Source organism: Syngnathus typhle, linkage group LG17 (genome assembly GCF_033458585.1).
Source record: "Syngnathus typhle isolate RoL2023-S1 ecotype Sweden linkage group LG17, RoL_Styp_1.0, whole genome shotgun sequence".
Taxonomy (NCBI): domain Eukaryota; kingdom Metazoa; phylum Chordata; class Actinopteri; order Syngnathiformes; family Syngnathidae; genus Syngnathus; species Syngnathus typhle.
Window position 1 is genome coordinate 10143808 of NC_083754.1, and position 19692 is coordinate 10163499.

Consider the following 19692-nt stretch of genomic DNA (forward strand, 5'->3'; position numbering starts at 1 on the left):
TACTGGGCTGCACAACTGCGCTCCATGACTTTCTATTTCAATAACGATAACAATAACCCGCATTGGGTGGAAATGGAAGGTCAAAATTTGAAATTACCTCTGCACACATTTTTTTATTCTGACACAAAAAAACAATTATTAAAACAAATAACAAATCCTCTTTTGAAACAAATGGTGCAAGTATGGTATGATGTCAGAAAGTATCTTAGAGATACACAAACATTATCGCAACTAAGTCCGATATGGGGTAACCAGTTGTTTACTCCTGGAAGAGCAGATGCCACTTTCAAAATATGGGCGACTAAGGGGCTGGGGACAGTTGGGAATCTCTACCCTCCACAGTCTGATGACTTTATGACCTTTGGAGAACTCGAGGTTGAGTTCAATCTTGACAAAAAACACTACTTTAAATACCTGCAACTGAGAAGTTTTGTAAAAGGGTATCAAAGTGACCTACGAAGGATCCCATTAACACGGCTGGAAAACTTGCTGTTAAAGAATAAATTAAGAAAAGGCATAATCTCAGAATTTTACATCCTACTACAAACAAATTCAAATGAAAATTCAAGAAGTAAATTATTATCCTGGAACAATGATCTAAATACTAAAATCAGTGAGCAAGAATGGGGAAAAGTTTGCAGAAAATCACAGGAAATATCTATTAATAGCCGTCTAAGAGTAATACAATTTAAATGGTTACAGCGAGTGTACACGACACCTGTTAAATTGAATAAATACAATAAGAATATTCCAGATATCTGTGTAAAGTGTGGCTTAAAAGGAACGTTAATACATTGTATGTGGGAATACAGTCAGATAAAACATTTTTGGTTAGAAGTAAAGGATCAAATAGAGAAAATAATATCAAAAGAGCTTACTTTGGAGCCCTCGCTGTTTATACTGGCTCTATATCCAGAGAAACACAACTTCAGTAAAACAGACTCAATTTTTATTGATATAAGCTCGTTAATGGCCAAAAGATGTATTGCTCTGACCTGGAAAAATGTTACTGGACCGAACACCTCCCAGTGGCTAAAACAAATGCTCTCTTGTCTTCCATTGGAAAGAATAACATATATACGTAAAGCCAAACAACATTTGTTTGAAGAGATTTGGAGGCCTTTTATTGATTTCGTAAAAGACTTGGACTTTTCTGATAACCTTGTTGACTTTTGAGCCCCTGCGGGAAACACTCATTTTACCAGTTGCAATATTACAAATAAGGAGACGCTGTTTTGTTTTGTTCTTTTAAGTTAATTTAAACATATAATAGACAAAATGTTTGGGATACATGCTTTACTCATTTTAGATTTTGCTACTTCATAATTTCATTATTTGTATTTTTTTGTAAAGAAATACCATGTAAGACGTATTTTGTGAAATTGTTTATGAATGTTGTACATGGAAAAAATGTGAATAAAAAAGCGTATTGGGAAAAAAGATGGCTCAACGGAAAAAAAAAATAATAATTGGCAGTAAGGTTCCATAAAATGATGAGGAAGCAAGTCCGTTTTATGCTACGTGCATGGCGACAGCTTGAGCAACCTACGATCAAGCTTTTTTTGTTGAAATAAGGCAGTTTGCTTTTTCAATGTCATTCCAGCTAGAGTTGGACACTAAATGTTTAGACCCTCCCCCAACCTAATATGAACATCCATCCCTCTGCTATTTTTGGCACATTTTGTTGAACGCACGACAAAAACCAACTAACTACATGAAGCGGTGAGTGGAAAGCCATCTGTTTTTCACAGATGGTTTTCAAGAAACACAAGACAGCAGTGTTTATCACCACACTGGGCCTTTCATACGCAAACCGGCCGTGTTCAGTCCATTACGCTCGTCCTGCCACTAGAGGGGAGCCAAACAGCAGTGCCTTCTCGTCCCTCACCTCAGATGGCTATCAAAGCAATCTACTCTGCCTGGTGAGAAATTCTGCTGGAAATTCAGGCTGGTCTATGTTGGTTGGCTTCCCCAAAATGGGGATCCATTGATTGTCAGGAAAAGAGACCTGCTCCCAGTCACCGCAAGAGGCTAGCAGCAGTTTGGAGGTTTTGGGACCATAACTAAGTGCTATGTGTAACTGAACCGTCCAAGACCCTTTACAGTCACCTGCGTTGATCAAGCAAGCTCGTCTGAATCGTACAGAACTCTGTAGCTTCTGTTTAAAAGGGAAACTGAGTGCACGTTTGCCCAGCGCAGTGTGTGTCAATCTGTTTCCTTGTCAATCTCGCTGCTTGGCCAGAGGCACATGGTCATCTTTGACAAATACTGCAAAGAATTCAAGGACGTGTCTGAGACTTTGTCCTTTACGGGCTCTGTCCACAGAACCAACAAGGAAGGAATCGAGTATAAAACGAGAAAGGAGATAGAAATATTCTTAAGCCCCTCGACAACAAAAGAGGCCTGCGTTCTACAACTCTTGCATACGTAGCGCCGGTCAAGTCACCACATTGTCGTACATATTCTACCCTTTTTGAAGCTGTGTGAGCCGACCCCCTCCTCCCTTGACCGCCTGTAAGTCCGTTCCCCCTCCCATCATGACCCCCTGAGCTCTTTTGGAATGCGTGCGTGCGTGTTTGCGTGCGTGCGTGTGCATGTGTGTGTGTCAGTTTACCACAGCCGGCTTGAGCATCACAGTGCCCGGGGGGATAACCACCCAAGACAAGGGATCATGAGACCCTCCTGTGGAAAGGTTAAGCACCCCTTCAGTCACATTGTTCTCGGCCTCCGGTCCTCGACCCTTTTTGTCCTGGAGGCTGGGGTCCCTGCACTCGACACTCGCCCCCAGCATGGGAGGCATACCGAGGGTGGAGGAGGACAACGATGCGGAGACCAGAGGGGATTTGGCCAGGCCTAGTGAGGAGCTATTGAAAGATAGAACGGAAGCCGGTCCCAAGCTCCTTGGCTGGGAGCCGGAGCAACTCAACGTGCTGAGGTCCAGGGGCCGAGAACTGAGGGGGGACGAGGGAAGAGATCCACCCAGACCCTGGAGTGTGTGGGCACCCAGGAGAGCGGCTCTCGCCCCTGGAATGATAACGTGAGCCCCACTCACATAGGACATGGCGCAGTCCTTGGCCCCTCCGCTAGCCAAAGCCCCACTTTGGCTTCCCTTCAGCAAGGAGCCCAGTCCGGCCAGCGAGCCCTGCTCCTGAGCCACAAAGTGGCCATGGGCCTTGATGTGCTTGCGTAGAGAGCTGGGGTCGGTGTAGCGCTTCAGGCAGCCGACCATTTTGCAAGAGTAGGGCTTGTCCACGTAGTGTGTGCGCGTATGCTTAAAGCGGTCGCTGGAGTTGGAGTAGCGCTTGTTGCAACCCTCGTAGGGACATAAGTAGGGCTTCTCGCCTGTGGATGAGAGACCAAAGCTAGCTTTGAACACCATACGAACAGACTTCCCAGGCCACTAACCTGTGTGCGAGCGATTGTGTATCTTGAGGTTCTCGAGGCGCGAGAAGCTCTTGTTGCAGGTGGGACAGCGGTGAGGCTTCTCATTTGTGTGCGTGCGGATGTGAATCAACATCTTGTACCTGATCAAAAGGTCAACCTCAGCACTTGATGCCGCCGACGTGCAAGGGGGGAGATGCTCACCTGGCGTTGAAGCCCCTCCCTTTACGAGAGCAGCCGTCCCATTGGCAGCAGTAGCCCGACTCTTTCTCTGGCTTGACGTGGAAGTCGTTGACATGGTCCACCAGGTCTTGAAGAGAGTCAAAGAGCAGGTGGCACTGCAGGAAATAGAGCCACGTTTTCATTTGGCTCCTGAGGCCACATGCAATCGCCGCTTTTGGAGTCGCACCTTCTTCCAGCGACAAGCCAGCTGTTCGTCGGACGAGAGGTCATGTGATGCCCTTTTATCACTCACTTGGCCAACGAACATGGACGACGGTAGGCGAAGTCCCGCCCCAGCTCCGATCGTTACAAAAAACTGAAAGGCAATTCAAGGGAGGAAAAGGCAATCGAGGAGGTCACGATCAACAGCCACGGTGGCGAGCTTCGCTTCCACAGACGGTAAAAAAAGACAAAACAATGATCGCTGAAAATTTCTGCTCATCTTTTTGGAATAATCTGTTCCAAGAAAATCAGTGTACAGAGAAAATGGTTGCTCATCGCGTGCGGCTGGCTTCATTTTTTTCCCCCCTCTTTTTCTTTCTGTGCACTCCAAAAGATTCTTAGAACCTCCTCCAGTACACTCCACTCTGAGATTACTGTGTAGTGTGACTGAAGATGGGAAAGAAATGCTCCAATTGGATGTATCTGTTGGGAAACAATGTTCCTAAATGGATTGTCTTGTTGACACACAGGAATGTTCGTCAGGTCTACGGGATGTGACAATTGTGGCTCTGTCTCCCCATGCCAACCTGAGTTTCTATTATTTTGTAAGATGGAGAGACAGCAGGCACCATGCCCCTGTGTGGGGTCAACTTGAGTTCAGACGATTTTGCCACGATGCGGGCACATGGGTTAATGCTTCCCGTGTCTTGTCTCAATTCAATCGAGGAGGCACAGCAATTAGTTGGCATGTGGCAGTACCTTGTTCTTCATCAGATTATTCATGTACACGCGCACGCATGCTTCACACCAATGAATGAGACCGAGAGAGCATTTAGTGGAGATAATGAGAAGTTTAGCAGACACCCACTTCCACAGCAGCGACCGATACGGTGAAGCGGGTCGGATCCCGTAAACCCCTATTGGAATTGCATTTGCACCACATGCTTTGTGGTGGAATTTTGATAGCCATGTCAAATAGTGACAGATGACAGGGCATTTTGACGTGATTTGGGTTGCGTAAACCGAGGAGAACCTTTGTACTTGCGCTCAAATTCTTGGCTGGACTATGTCCACTAGCCACAATCGAGGGTGGCACCACAGGGGTCTTAGACTCGCTCTTTTTGTTTTGCAAACATCTAAAGTCGCAAATGTACCACTTCCATTATCTCAACATGTTAGCTCAACAATAGTCAACTGGATTTCATAGCGTTGATTCTTTTGTACAACTTCCAAGGTAGAGGCGCAGGTCCTCACCGCTGCGGGAGTGTAGCTGCCGTTGGCCATCTCAGGTGAGACGGGTGTTTGAGCAAGGAAGGAAGGAGATGTGCTCAGATCCACTGCAGGGGGCGTGGGGGTATCTGTTCGGTCGGTGAAGGCTACCCGCATACCCAAGACAGCTTGAAACAAAATAGGCATGTGATTGATGGCAATAGATGAGTTGGATGATGAGGTTTGTTCTGCCGCTAACAACGTCACCCACCTCCATGCGGGAATCCCAGGGAGGCAGGATCGAGAACCGCCGTACCGTCATTTGTCATGCAAAGACGGCGAGCCCTTTTGGCTATCATTGGTGAGCGGGGCACCGAGCATGACCCCAGGTCCCGTCCGTTGGTTCGCCGAGGGAGCTTCAGGTCCAGGGGCTCGTCCAGGGAAAGCATGACAGCACCTGCGCAAACACAAGAGGCTAAGTTAGACCAAGGGAGGTCCACTAACGGAACGGACACTCTGATGTTTTTGTAGAGCTTATAGTACGCAGTTAATGGCACATTTTGGAGTCCAACTGGAACTGATAATTAAACACACCTGTGATGTCTTGCAAGTTAAATGCATCTGGAGTTCCACTGTCCCGCTGCGGAGGTATTTCTCTCCAACAATGGTAAACTGAGAACAATTGTAAACCAAAGCACTGAGTAAGCTAAAGAAAAATAAACACCGTGATCCAAGAACCACCCTCCCCAACACACACACACCCCACCACCCCTCTTTTTTCCCTCCTTAACCTTTACTCTTCCTGAGGAATGTCTACAATCTGATCCAGATGGTCCTGTCTCCCCGCCAAGCAACAGTGCCCCCCCTCTCGGCCAAGCACCCATCAAGCCCCAGCAACCTTACCAGACCCCACCGGTAAGCCCTCGCTCACCCCGCACGTGTCCTCCAGACTTTCAAGTCCAGCAGCACCAACCCACCTCCTCCTTCCACAAACCACGCTGCCCCCCAGACCAAGCCTGAGGGTTGTGGCAGGGGCACTTTATGGAGATGAGTTCTGCCAGTAGCATCGTGAGTGCAAATTGCTCCTTTGAACCCTTAAAGGCTCCAAAACAACACCTGTGCTCACATAAGTAGCAATGTTAGCATGTGGAGGCAATACTCACATTTGAGATAAGTCCTGCACTTATGCTCGAAACTGCCCCAAACGTTTCTTAGTTGTAAGGATATCATAAACATTTTGGGAGATTCATATTTGGAGTAAGAAATACAGTAATCCCTCGCTATATCGCGATTCATTTATCGCGGCTTCAGTACATCGTGGATTCCCCCCCCTCTTCTCCCCCCCAAAAAATAAAAAAAAACAAAATAAAAATTCATAATTGGGGAATTATGGCACGAAAGTTGCCTGCACGCCAGCAGAAGGCAGGGAGTGCCCATACAAATGCAGTTTGTACACTTGTATCTACAAACATATTTACAGTTTAGTACTTTGTTATAAAAAATCTTATAATAATAAGAGTTCTAAAAACATATTAACAGTATGTACATTTGTACCTTGTTATAAAAAGGTTGTTGTAATAATAAGAGTTCTAAAAACATTTACAGTATGTATACTTTAGCTATATCTACATACCTTTTTTTCCATGTATAATACGCCCTCATGTATAATACGCACCCTAAAAATGGCATGTCGATGCTGGAAAAAAGCCTGTACCCATATATAGTACGCACCCAAATTTTGACTCCTACTTAAGTCCGTAAACGTAAAATTATTTCAGAAAAAAGATCATCTTTGGGAACAACCGGATGTTATTCTGCCGGTCAGTATCACTGCGCATGCAGTAGCAAACTCGATAGCAAAGAAATATGTGAGACTCTCAACGGGATCACCAATATTTTAGTGATGTTCCAGTTATTTATCACAATTATTTATTATAATAATATATATATAATATATATATATATAATAATTATTTATTTATTATTCACATTTGTCATGGTGATCTTTCGGATGATTTCTTAACTAGGCTGGATGTATTTCTTTTGTTGGCGTTGATTTCTCCAACTGCCCATAAAGGCACCACCCCGATCAGTTAGGTTAAATTGAAAAGAGAGGAAAGTGACGTGCGGACATGTGAAAAAGGCGGCTCTGTATGGGAGAGAAGTTGAGGAGGAATAAAAACACCCTTGGAAACCAAAACTTGCCCCTCGTCGTGACTCGGAGCCGCAACAAATGTTTCGGATTTGTGTAGGGTACATTGTGACAGCAAATGAGCAGGTGATCGAGCAAGCGTCTGATACGAGAGCATTGTGTTCGTATGGAGCGTGTTTGAAGTGAACAGCAGAGAAGAAAGGAACAAGGCAATGTGTTGAGAAATAAAATATTACCTGTAATACGCATTTTGTTATTTGCTGATTGAAACTGCTAATTAAACTGTGAATTGAAACTAATGGGAAGAAAACTGAACTCTCGCTCTTTATATAGCTGACGTGTCTTGCGCAACCGTTCTGCGCATACTGTAATGGCGGCCTCCATATGATATATGGGGTTTGCGATGGAGATTAAAAAACAAACAATATTTGACAATAACACACCATCAAGGATTGCACCATCGCATCAAATGATGTGTCGTCAATTATGAATTTTACTGACTAAGTGTGTTGGGCTGGATGGCTGAATGCGATGCGTGATTGACAACAAACGAGAAGAAAGGTGATTTCAAGTTTTATTTCGAGGGAGATTTTCTTCTAAAATTGTTGTACCCAAGCATAATGCGCACCCCGGATTTTAGGACAATAAATTAGTTAAATTTTGCGTATTATACATGGAAAAAAACGGTATGTGACACACGTGCGCCCGCGCGCACACACGCATCATATTTAGATTTACATTACCGTTTTTTTCCGTGTATAGTGCGCAAAATTTAACTAATTTATTGTCCTAAAATCTGGGGTGCGCATTATACATGGGTACAAATTTTTTTTTATTTATTTATTTATTTATTTTTATTTTATTTTTTTATTTATTTTTTTTTTTAAAGAAAGTCATGGTACAACATACGACCGCAATGCTCTCGTATCAGACGCTTGCTCGATCACCTGCTCGTTTGCTGTCTGTCACAATGTACCCTACACAAATCCGAAACATTTGTTGCGGCTCCGAGTCACAACGAGGGGCAAGTTTTGGTTTCCAAGGGTGTTTTTATTCCTCTTCAACGTCTCTCCCATACAGAGCCGCCTTTTTCACGTCCGCACGCCTTTTTCACATGCGCGCACGGAGCGCGGTGGTGCGTTTAGGGGCAGTCGGAGAAATCAACGCCAACAAAAAAATTACATCCACCCTAGTTAAGACCATACCAAAGACTATAAAAATGGGACCCATTGCCTCCCTGCGTGTGTGACGATCATTGGGACTTAAAAAAAAAAAAAAAAAAAATCATAAAAATTGGGTGCGTATTATACATGGGTACAGGCTTTTTTCCAGCATCAGCATGCCATTTTTAGGGTGCGTACTATACATGGGGGCGCACTATACATGAAAAAAAACGGTATTTATACATTATTTTCTGTATGTCATTTATACTATTACCGTTTTTTTCCATGTATAATGCGCCCCCATGTATAATACGCACCCTAAAAATGGCATGTCGATGCTGGAAAAAAACCCTGTACCCATGTATAATACGTACCCAAATTTTGACTCCTACTTAAGTCCGTAAACGTAAAATTATTTCAGAAAAAAAATCATCTTTGGGAACAACCGGATGTTATTCTGCCGGTCAGTATTACTGCACATGCGCTAGCAAACTCGATAGCGAAGAAATGTTTCGGATTTGTGTAGGGTACATTGTGACAGCAAACAAGCAGGTGATCGAGCAAGCGTCTGATACGAGAGCATTGTGTTCGTATGGACCGTGTTTGAAGTGAACAGCAGAGAAGAAAGCGCATCTGTAATGGCGGCCTCCGTATCATATCCGGATTTAAAAAAAAAAAAAAAAACGTTTTTTTTTTTTTTTTTGTACCCATGTATAATGCGCACCCCAGATTTTAGGACAATAAATTCGTAAAACTTTGCGCATTATACATGGAAAAAAACGGTAATATAGTATTTACTAGGGGTGTAAATCGCGGGTTTTGTCAAGATACGATATACCGTTTTTTTCCGTGTATAGTGCGCCCCCATGTATAGTACGCACCCCTAAAAATGGCATGCTGATGCTGGAAAAAAGCTTGTACCCATGTATAATACGCACCCAATTTTTATGAATTTTTTAAAATTTAAAAAAATTTTTTTTTTTTTTTTTTTTTTAAGTCCCAATGATCGTCACACACGCAGGGAGGCAATGGGTCCCATTTTTATAGTCTTTGGTATGGTCTTAACTAGGCTGGATGTAATTTTTTTTGTTGGCGTTGATTTCTCCGACTGCCCCTAAACGCACCACCGCGCTCCGTGCGCGCACGGGACAGCAAACGAGCAGGTGATCGAGCAAGCCTTGTCTGATACGAGAGCATTGCGGTCGCATGGAGCGTGTTTGAAGTGAACAGCAGAGAAGAAAGGAACAAGGCAAAGTGTTGTGAAATAAAATATTACCTGTAATACGGATTTAGGTAGAGAACTGAACTCTCGCTCTTTATATAGCTGACGTGTCTTGCGCATCCGTTCTGCGCATCTGTAATGGCGGCCTCCGTATGATATCCGGTTTGCGTGTGTGCGCGTGTGCGTGTGTGCGAGAGCGAGAGAGAGAGCGCGAGAGAGAACGCTCAACCGTAGCGCGCCGCCGACCGCCCAACTGCACCGCGCTGGTCGCATTAGTGTCACAGAGCCGTCGCTGAAATTTAGAAGATATTTTTAAAGTCCTGATGTACTTTCTAAAATTTAAGTGGACCTCAGTGCGCACTGCGCAGGGAGCTTAATTTGGTGCGGTCGCGCAACCGCAGCGCGCCGGGCGCTCACTGTCGCATTGCTTAAAGAGCGCCTTTGTGTTTTAGGATGAACAGCAGAGACCAAAGGAACAAGGCAAAGTGTTGTGAAATAAAATATTACCTGTAATACGCATTTTGTTATTTGCTGATTGAAACTGCTAATTAAACTGTGAATTGAAACTAATAGGAAGAAAACAACTCTCGCTCTTTATATAGCTGACGTGTCTTGCGCATCCGTTCTGTGCATTTTATTTCACAACACTTTGCCTTGTTCCTTTCTTCTCTGCTGTTCACTTCAAACACGCTCTATGCGACCGCAATGCTCTCGTATCAGACGCTTGCTCGATCACCTGCTCGTTTGCTGTCCCGTGCGCGCACGGAGCGCGGTGGTGCGTTTACGGGCAGTCGGAGAAATCAACGCCAACAAAAAAAATTACATCCAGCCTAGTTAAGACCATACCAAAGACTATAAAAATGGGACCCATTGCCTCCCTACGTGTGTGACGATCATTGGGACTTAAAAAAAAAAAAAAAAAAAAATTAAAAAAAAAAAAATTTAAAATTTTTTTTGTACCCATGTATAATGCGCACCCCAGATTTTAGGACAATAAATTAGTTAAATTTTGCGCACTATACACGGAAAAAAACGGTAATATCGATACAAAGAACTACGATACGATATTTGCCGATATCTTAAAGCCTGCTGCGATTCATTCACGATATATCGCGATATAGTGCTCTACGATCGATTTTTTTTTTTTTTTAATAAAAAATATAGAACAATATCCTGATTTATAACAATTCATACGCAAAATCAACAAGGTACTGCAAACTCTTTATTTAGGAAATTACAAGAGTATTGCAGTATACAAAGAGCTTATTTTAACACTGAACTTTGATGTCGTGTTTTTTCTTTAAATGTGCGGCGAGATTTGTGCTCCCTGAATATTTGATCACCGCATGGCAGGATTTACAAACTGCACGTGTCTTGTCGGTTGAGCCATCTTTTCTTTGGAATCCAAAGTGCTTCCAAACGAATGACTTGAAGCCTAAAGGGGAGCAAATTTCCTCGTCTTTTTGGACACTAGCCATAGCACCAGCCCAGGAGCCGCGTACTAGTTGTCGACTCCCCTTTCACGTGCCTGCTCTGCTCACAACACAACAACGCCGGGCGCACTGCTCCCGGAAAGAGGAAGCAAGCAACAATGAACTGGATTTCAAAATAAAGTCGCGTCTAATGTCCGAGGTCAAACACGGCGATATAAATCGATGTTTACGTTTAGCATCGATGCCAATAAATCGTAGAGCATTATATCGATTAATCGATGTGTATCGATGTATCGTTACACCCCTAGTATTTACATGTTTGAAACTATTAGTTAATCTTCTAATGATAACATAGAACACTTACATATATGGTTTGATATACATTTATTGATACACAACAAATGTACGTGTGTTAAAAATGAGAGGGTGACACTCCTTCGCGGATTTTCACCTATCGCAGGTGGTCTTGGAACTAATTGTCTGCAATAAACGAGGGATTACTGTACTGTCGTGTTAAGGGCCAATGAAGTTCTCATAACTATAAACCAAAATTTTAGTAACATCTATTGTCACCATTGTCAAATGACTTGTATTCCACTATTAAACGTCCACTGTTGGTAGAAAATGCTGCGGCGAGACTGCTCACACGGACGAGAAAATTTTATCACATTACCCAAAATATTAGCCAACTTACATTGGCTCCCAGGCCATTTAAAATGCGACTTCAAGGTTCTTTTATTAACCTATAAAACATTGCATGGCTTAGCGCCTTCGTATCCCATCGACCTAGTTGTGCCTTACGTTCCGTCCCGTAACCTTCGCTCGCAAAACGCTAGTCTTTTAGTGACCCAGAGGGCCATAAAGAAGTCTGCAGGGTCTAGAGCAGTGGTCGGGAACTTTTTTGGTGGACAGAGCCATACATGCCCATTTTTTACAAATAATTTCCCATGAGAGCCATACCATTAAAAAAAAAAACGATAGGCTAGATATAATTAAATGCATGTATTTCAATTAAGACCAATGATTTTTTTTGAGTGTACCAATGTATTCTTTTTAATAATGTCACCAAAAGAGCCATATCTGGCTCGCGAGCCATAGGTTCCCAACGCCTGGTCTAGAGCATTTTCTATTCTGGCTCCAGAGCTTTGAAATTCCCTACCGATAGATATCAGAATTGCTACCTCGGTAGAAACATTTAAGACACGACTGAAGACACATTTTTATGCTATGGCCTTTAATTAACCTGTGTTGGCCGATTCGGCTGGAGTTTGTGTTCTCTGTCCTAAACAGGCAAGAAGCCGAAAACAGCCCGTTCGTCACCTACTAAATGAGTAAGCCCCTTAGCTCCAGGCGCAGACCAGGGATCAGCTTAACCTTTTTCTATACAAATCCAAGCGGACAGACAAGCAGAAACAAGGATAGCTTCCTTAGGAGCATTGTCTCAACCCTCTCAACAAACTTGACTTTGACTACGTTAACACTCAAACAATCGAGTTGGTGGAGCAATTAGTTGAATGAATCTGCAGTTCTCGCCCTAAGATGCTAGCGGCCCGACTGATTAATTGATCTGTACTGTGTGCTTCTTTATCGCTTCCTGTCTTTCTATTCTCACCATTCTCCTTTTGTTGAAGATGCTCTTTACTTTGCAACAACTATCATTTCAGAAAAGCAAGATGCACAGTCCTCACTTTTGATGCTTGTGTACCAAAGGTTTCGTGGGTCGTCAATATTTGACACCATTCGATTACGATTCAACAGCCTTGGGGCCAATGAATTACTGTTTTTATTTTTTACCCTGACTCAGCCACCACCGGAGAAAATTTGGTGTTGTTAGGGAATTACTCTGTTTTTGAATCTCATTTAGTGCTGACCAGGAGGTTGTTATGAGCAATGGGGCGGGGGCGGGAGGGTCAGAGAAGGAAAGAGAGAGAGGAGAATGCACTGCTCCCTTGCGTGTGCATGTGTAGTTGGCGAGTGGCTGTGAAGTTTGGGGAAGGGGTGTTGACCGTCAAATTTTCAGCACCCTCCCCCACAAGCGGATTTCCGTGCTCGAGCATGGTGTGGACAGTTTCTCTGAAAGGTGGCATTGTCCCCTCAGGGGGCCCTGGCACTACGGGGCAGAGGAAACACAGAACGGAGCTGGCAGAGAGGACAGGCGGGGGCGTGACGGTCGGTAAGGATGCGCAAGGGCAAGAGGGGGCAAAGTGAGGAAGGGCGCATTAGCCTGGAGGAGCTGCAGCCAGCCTGCATCAACCAGCATTGGCCAAGGGACCAAGTGTCTTGTCCAGGAATCACAATGTCGGGTGGCCTAGTGACATTCCACCGTTCTTCGCAATTGCAGAACAGTGACAGGAAAACGCAAGTCTCAAAAATTGACTCGTCTTAATATTCAAATGCACAGTCCATTCTTTGAGATGCGGGCGATTGAGGTAGGACATGGTGGATGGGCTCATGGACCTTGGTGCTCCTGTCAGGCTAAAGCTCACACTTGTTGACCCTGATCCCAATCACTGATCTTAAGCTTGTCAGGATCTGCACACAAGAGGATTGTGCTTCGGATCTGACCATGCGAAAAAAGCAAGCGCGGCTATCACAACCACTGACCCTCAGGTGAGACAGGTTCTAACCTAATGACCCCTCCTTCCCCCGAACCAGCCTGAACTTACTTTCATTTTCACGCATACACACTTCGGCGTCTTGTTGCCTCCTGGAAAGAACAGTTGCCGCACTCGCGTTGGGGGATGCGCCAGACAAGTTTGCTAGCAGTAGTTAATTTAACTGTTGGTTAGCACTTTCCCCAAAGATTTGCCTGGCATCATGTCCAGCTGCTCGGCTAACAAGTATGATTTTTTTCTTGAGTGTGGGGTTTCTTTAGCATGGCAACCAAGCTACAAGGCTTGCGCCGTGCCAACTTGTACTTTGTTGCTCCATTTAGTGACTTTTCTCACCCTCTTGAAAAAGCTACTTTTTGTGTTAACCTCTGGAGATTCTCCGATAGCCCCCAACAAAGGCAATAAAGCACCCCCCCTCCCTGAGAGATTGCAACCTTATTGTGGTCAGGGGGTTTGCATGCCTCAGTGACCCTAAGATGAATACCAGCAGAAGCTTTAATCTTCAGGTGGGACACCCAAGCTGGACAGGTCTTAGTGTAGAGGCCTGACAGAGTGCAATCCACTTCTCCAGGTTGAGATCTGGACACACAGCTAACAACTGCCGTGAAGTAAACACTAACAGTGTTAAAAATGTGTAAAAAAAAAAACATGCCCCCTTCACATTTCTGACTGCCCCATCTTATGTGAATTCCTAGAACCGGCCATGCTCTGGAGGGGCGAGCCCATTGCTTTAGGAGCAAAGCACAGTTGCAACATGACGTGGCTTCGTGTGGTTGGACGGGAAACCCAAAATAAAAGCACCATTAACAAATTGGAGTATGCAAAAAGAAGGGAAGTGGGAACGCAAAAAAATAGCATGCAACCAAGTAACAGGAAGCTAGCGTCAGAGTACTTCAGATTTGAGGAATTTCGGTGGGAGCAAATGATGCTAGGAGGGGCGCTGGAAGTCAAGTTGTAGGAGGACGGCGCATGCTTGCGGTTTGTTGTCAGGGATGGCGGACGAGCAGACGCACGCTGTTGCTAGAATGTTAGCATCCCATCAAATGTCATCTCAGCCCTTTCCAAAGGTTTGCTTCATTATTGAGAATATCTCATTATCCATATCATCGCCGCCAAGCAGAAACACGGCGGGCATCTGTAAAAGTGCCACTTATTCACCAACCTAAAAGCCATCTTGCTGGAATTACCAACAGCACAGTTGCATGCAGGAGCGCAACATGGGTTGGTTCAATAGCACCAGCCCAAGGTCATGTTCAGTCGCTGATTTCATCTGCTCAAAAGTGCTCGTTCATTCATCCGTGATTGAATAAAATGTTGCGGGCAGGTCGCCACCGCGCTCATCAAAGACTGCGTTTGTATTCAGCCCCAACGCCAGAAAAGGCTTTGCGCTGATGTCCTCTTCCCTTTCAAATGTCTTTGTTATGCAATTGAAAAAAACAGATTGAGTTTCATGAGCCCAAATGAATCTTCACAACAACTCACCTTGGCGGCTGACCACTTCCATTGCAGCAATCCATTTGTTGGTATTTTCACACGTTAGCTCCAAACACATCAAGACTTGCAGAGGTGGAGTTTCACAATACTTTTCAGAGTTGAATGTGACAAAATTTGCTATTTTCAACACTTTGTATTACTTCGTAGAAATAACAGAACATATACAGTGCCTTGCAAAAGTATTCGCCCCCCTTGAACCTTTCAACATTTCACGACATTTCAGGCTTCAAACATAAAGATATAAAAAAAAAAAATCTGTTTTTTGTCAAGAATCAACAAGTGGGACACAATCGTGAAGTGGAACGAAATTGATTGGATAATTTAAACCTTTTTAACAAGTAAAAAACTGAAAAGTGGGGCGTGCAATATTATTCGGCCCCCTTGCGCTAATACTTTGTAGCGCCACCTTTTGCTGCAATTACAGCTGCAAGTTGCTTGGGGTATGTCTCTATGAGTTTTGCACATCGAGAGACTGGGATTCTTGCCCATTCTTCCTTGCAAAACAGCTCGAGCTCAATGAGGTTGGATGGAGACCGTTTGTGAACAGCAGTCTTCAGCTCTTTCCACAGATTCTCGATTGGATTCAGGTCTGGACTTTGACTTGGCCATTCTAACACCTGGATACGTCTATTTGTGAACCATTCCATTGTAAATTTGGCTTTATGTTTTGGATCATTGTCCTGTTGGAAGATAAATCTCCGTCCCAGTCTCAGGTCTTTTGCAGACTCCAACAGGTTTTCTTCCAGAATGGTCCTGTATTTGGCTCCATACATCTTTCCATCAATTTGAGCCATCTTCCCTGTCCCTGCTGAAGAAAAGCAGGCCCAAACCATGATGCTGCCACCACCATGTTTGACAGTGGGGATGGTGTGTTCAGGGTGATGAGCTGTGTTGCTTTTACGCCAAACATATCATTTTGCATTGTGGCCAAAAAGTTCGATTTTGGTTTCATCTGACCAGAGCACTTTCTTCCACATGTTTGGTGTCTCCCAGGTGGCTTGTGGCAAACTTTAAACGAGACTTTTTATGGATATCTTTGAGAAATGGCTTTCTTCTTGCCACTCTTCCATAAAGGCCAGATTTGTGCAGTGCACGACTGATTGTTGTCCTATGGACAGACTCTCCCACCTCAGCTGTAGTTATCTGCAGTTCATCCAGAGTGATCATGGGCCTCTTGGCTGCATCTCTGATCAGTCTTCTCCTTGTTTGAGATGAAAGTTTGGAGGGAAGGCCGGGTCTTGGTAGATTTACTGTGGTCTGATACTCCTTCCATTTCAATATAATTGCTTGCACAGTGCTCCTTGAGATGTTTAAAGCTTGGGAAATCTTCTTGTATCCAAATCCGGCTTTAAACTTCTCCACAACAGTATCTCGCCCCACTTTATTGAATGTTTGAAGCCTGAAATGTGGCGAAATGTTGAAAGGTTCAAGGGGGCCGAATACTTTCGCAAGGCACTGTAGTATTGGTTTGCGGAAGAAATATGAAATGGATCGCATTTGGACAAACGATGTGACGTGATGCGCTAAATGGCGTCTCAACTTGCGAGTGCAGCAACACGCAAATACAGTGCAGTACGTGCTTGCTAATAAATGGTAAATGGACTGCACTTATATAGCGCTTTTATCTACACCACATGGTGCAGAAACCGCTTTACAATGCCTCACATTCACCCACACACATTCCTACACTAATGGAAGGCTGCTGCCATGCATAGCACTGCCAGATCCACACTGGGAGCAAATTGGGGTTCAGTGTCTTGCTCATGGACACTCCAAGATAGATCCCACAACCTTAGAGTTGAGAGGCGAGAACACTACCACTGAGCCATGCCGCCCCTTTAACCTCAGTGGATTTCTTTCCATTCTTTTCCATGTTTTGTTTGAGACATTTACTGACATACTTTGCCCAGTATTGTGCAGTGGTCCCAAAAATCATAGAGCTCCATGTGGACTTAAAGACTCGCATGCGTGCACAGATGTGGTGGCACTCAATCTGTACCGCCACATTATAAGCATACATTAGACATTTCACACTGCGTCGAGTGAGCCTTATGGCCTGGGACAGCGGATTGATTGTTGTGCGGCACGCTGTGATGGCAGAAGGCTAAAAGCATTCTTGTGGGGGCTACACTGAACAGAAAACAAGGTTGTTTCCATTGTTGTGGTCATTTGAGTCACAATTTGTTTTACAGAAAATTGGAGTTGCATCATCACCGTAAGAACAGATCTGTGAGCGCCTTTGCACAATCTTATTAGGCTGCTTCTGTTACAGCTGGTTAACCCTAAGCCGGCACAAAACGTAACCTTTTCATCAACTCAAAAGCTTCTCTAATTCTCAGAGGACGACATCTCAGACCTAAGAAAGCATGGCCCGAGGTAGTACGTCGCGCAACGCTACTGTCTGCTTTGAAGGCCTCTGAGTCACGGGTCGGGGGGGCATTGTCTGTCACTTGCGTTGAAGAGATCCATCCACCCCCCCTTGACCTCTGTACAATCTTGATGCTGTTTTTCAATTCAAACGAGTATTTTCAGTCATCACTTTGGACAGAGCAACGAAGCCATACGGCTGAAGTATCCATCACAAATTGTGTGCAAATTCTACTAAAGGTTGGTCACAGCTTGAAAATAGCAAGCTCCACCTTGAACTCCATACAGCATGGCGTGTAGGGCACTCTGCTCCCCCTTCTCGGCAGGCGGTGATGCAATACTCCGACTCCCTCGGCTGGAAGTGCTGCTGCGAGCCGAGCGGAGGCGTCACCGCCGCTCTCTTGCTCTGGAAGCAACAGGAGGAGGTGGCGGCGGCAAAGGAGCGATAGAGCGCCAAAAGCCCACGAAACAGTCGGGAACTACTGGGAAGGCCAGTAAAAGTTAAAGGCTCACTCTTTGCCACTTTCGTTCAACATGTTGTTGTTGTTTGGGTTTCTCTCTTGTCCGTTTTAAGCATCACCACCCCGTTTCTTCTTGCTCGCCAGCTGCATCTGCTTTATTGGGTGAGATGTCCATTTCGGAAGTGAGACTTCTTGGCTGCGCCCGCACAGCCAGTTCTCACATTTTTGGATTTGGCAGGCTTTTACCAGCAAAGTGATTCACTCTGTGTAGAGCAGAAGAGACTTTTGAGTTGGAATGGCAACTCCAATACGATTCTTTGAACAACGAATCTGAGTTGAAAAAGTCCATCATCCAGCAACAATCTGGTCCCAATCGTCCCAAATGAAACCCCTTCGAGTGGGCCTCCGCCTCTTTTCTAACAATGCCTCTGGCACACAGGCCCGCTGAGGCCCGCCTTGGCAGCTCCTGGCACTTTTGCTGGCATTCTTAGCGGGCCCATGGGCTCTGACCTGAGGGGGGCATTCCATCCCAAAGTGTGTCCCTTTGTGCACACAATCATGCCTGAAAGGGTAGGGGCAAACATTGCTTTGCCTACCTGCTCTGTTCAAATGATCCCAACATGCTTGGTCGCCCGATGGGGTTGAGCACACCTTTTGTCCAACGTCAACTGGGATAGGCCTGCTCTCATTTCTAATTTGTCTTTAATAGCTACTTGCTGTATGACCATCCTAGTGTTGAGATACACACGGACATTACAGATACTTAGTATTGGTTAACACGTTTTGTTTGTTTTTATAGGTGAGCTGGGAGTCCGGGGGAGTGCGACCAACCGGCTCGCAGGCGCGCCGCCCTACAGTCTGGGAAAATAGTTCAACCCGTCGCGCATTCTTCCGCTGTTGCGACGTGGACACACTTGACATGACAGCAATGACAACACGCGACATGCGTGGGGAGGGGGAGCGGCTCGCGCAGGCTCATGCCACTTACCTTCTAAGCGCCTCCAAACTTGGCCAAGCAAAGTCCTCCTGCGTGGTGCTCAGAGCCAAAGTGGTCGTCAATACGTAGTACTTGTGTCCCCCCCCCTCCCCCCTTCTTTCAATAAGATGCAAATATGAAGCAAAGTATTATGAGGATGATGAGTCGGTGTCTGGGCAGGCACTCCCTTCGCACACCATTCTCGCGTGTTTTGGACTCCCAAGCGCATCGAGCAAGCAGCACGACAGTCCAAGTTGACAGCCCCTGGTTTAGTTGGCCATGCCTGCTCAAGAGCCGACTGTCAAAACTCCAAATGAACCGTGAAGCAAAAGCTTGCCCAAAAGGGTGCTCTCCTGGTGTTCATCGAAGCGCATCGCTCAACGGCAACGCTGGTCAAGTTGAAAGCAAGAAGGAGGTAGGGGCGACGCACACACGGAGTGACGGGCTGCTGCTGGAAAATGGAGGCAGGGCGGCTTTTGCTGCTGCTTTGTCGTCGTTTTCGCGGGGAGGAAAGGTGTCCTTGTGCGGAAGTTCGTCTCCCCCGCCGCCGTCTGCCCACCAGCCAGCCAGCCCGGTCAGGAGGAGCAGCCCAGCTGAGTGCGAAGCTTCTGCCAGCTCACAGCTGCTTGCAGCTCCCCCTCCCTTTCCCTCCCCCTCTCCCCCTCCCTTTCCCTCCCACGATGTGTGCGTGTGCACGCGCGTGCAGTCTACTAACGTAAGGGGATATTTTTACTCAAGTATCCCGTTCGAGTAATTTATACAAGAATGGATGGTTGTTTTTAGTCATGTCATTTAACGGAGTACAAATGGTACAAACCGAGGTTTGACTGTATCACAT

At 45.3% G+C, this 19692-nt stretch overlaps 1 protein-coding gene across 2 annotated transcripts; it reads right to left on the bottom strand.

Moving 5' to 3' along the window:
• Positions 1-93: 93 nt before the first annotated feature.
• Positions 94-19501, bottom strand: glis2b (GLIS family zinc finger 2b). 2 transcript variants are annotated; one of them, XM_061303915.1, is made up of 8 exons: positions 18867-19501; positions 5569-5646; positions 5246-5431; positions 5020-5162; positions 3791-3919; positions 3586-3719; positions 3406-3524; positions 94-3342 (listed from the first exon to the last, which is right to left on the bottom strand). In XM_061303915.1, exons 3-8 carry the CDS (start codon positions 5421-5423, stop codon positions 2606-2608), a joined length of 1440 nt encoding a protein of 479 aa, XP_061159899.1. In that variant the 5' UTR covers positions 5424-5431; positions 5569-5646; positions 18867-19501; the 3' UTR covers positions 94-2605. The 2 variants fall into 2 exon arrangements, with proteins under 2 accessions (XP_061159899.1, XP_061159898.1); XM_061303914.1 differs by lacking the exon at positions 5569-5646.
• Between the last annotated feature and the right edge of the window lie 191 nt (positions 19502-19692).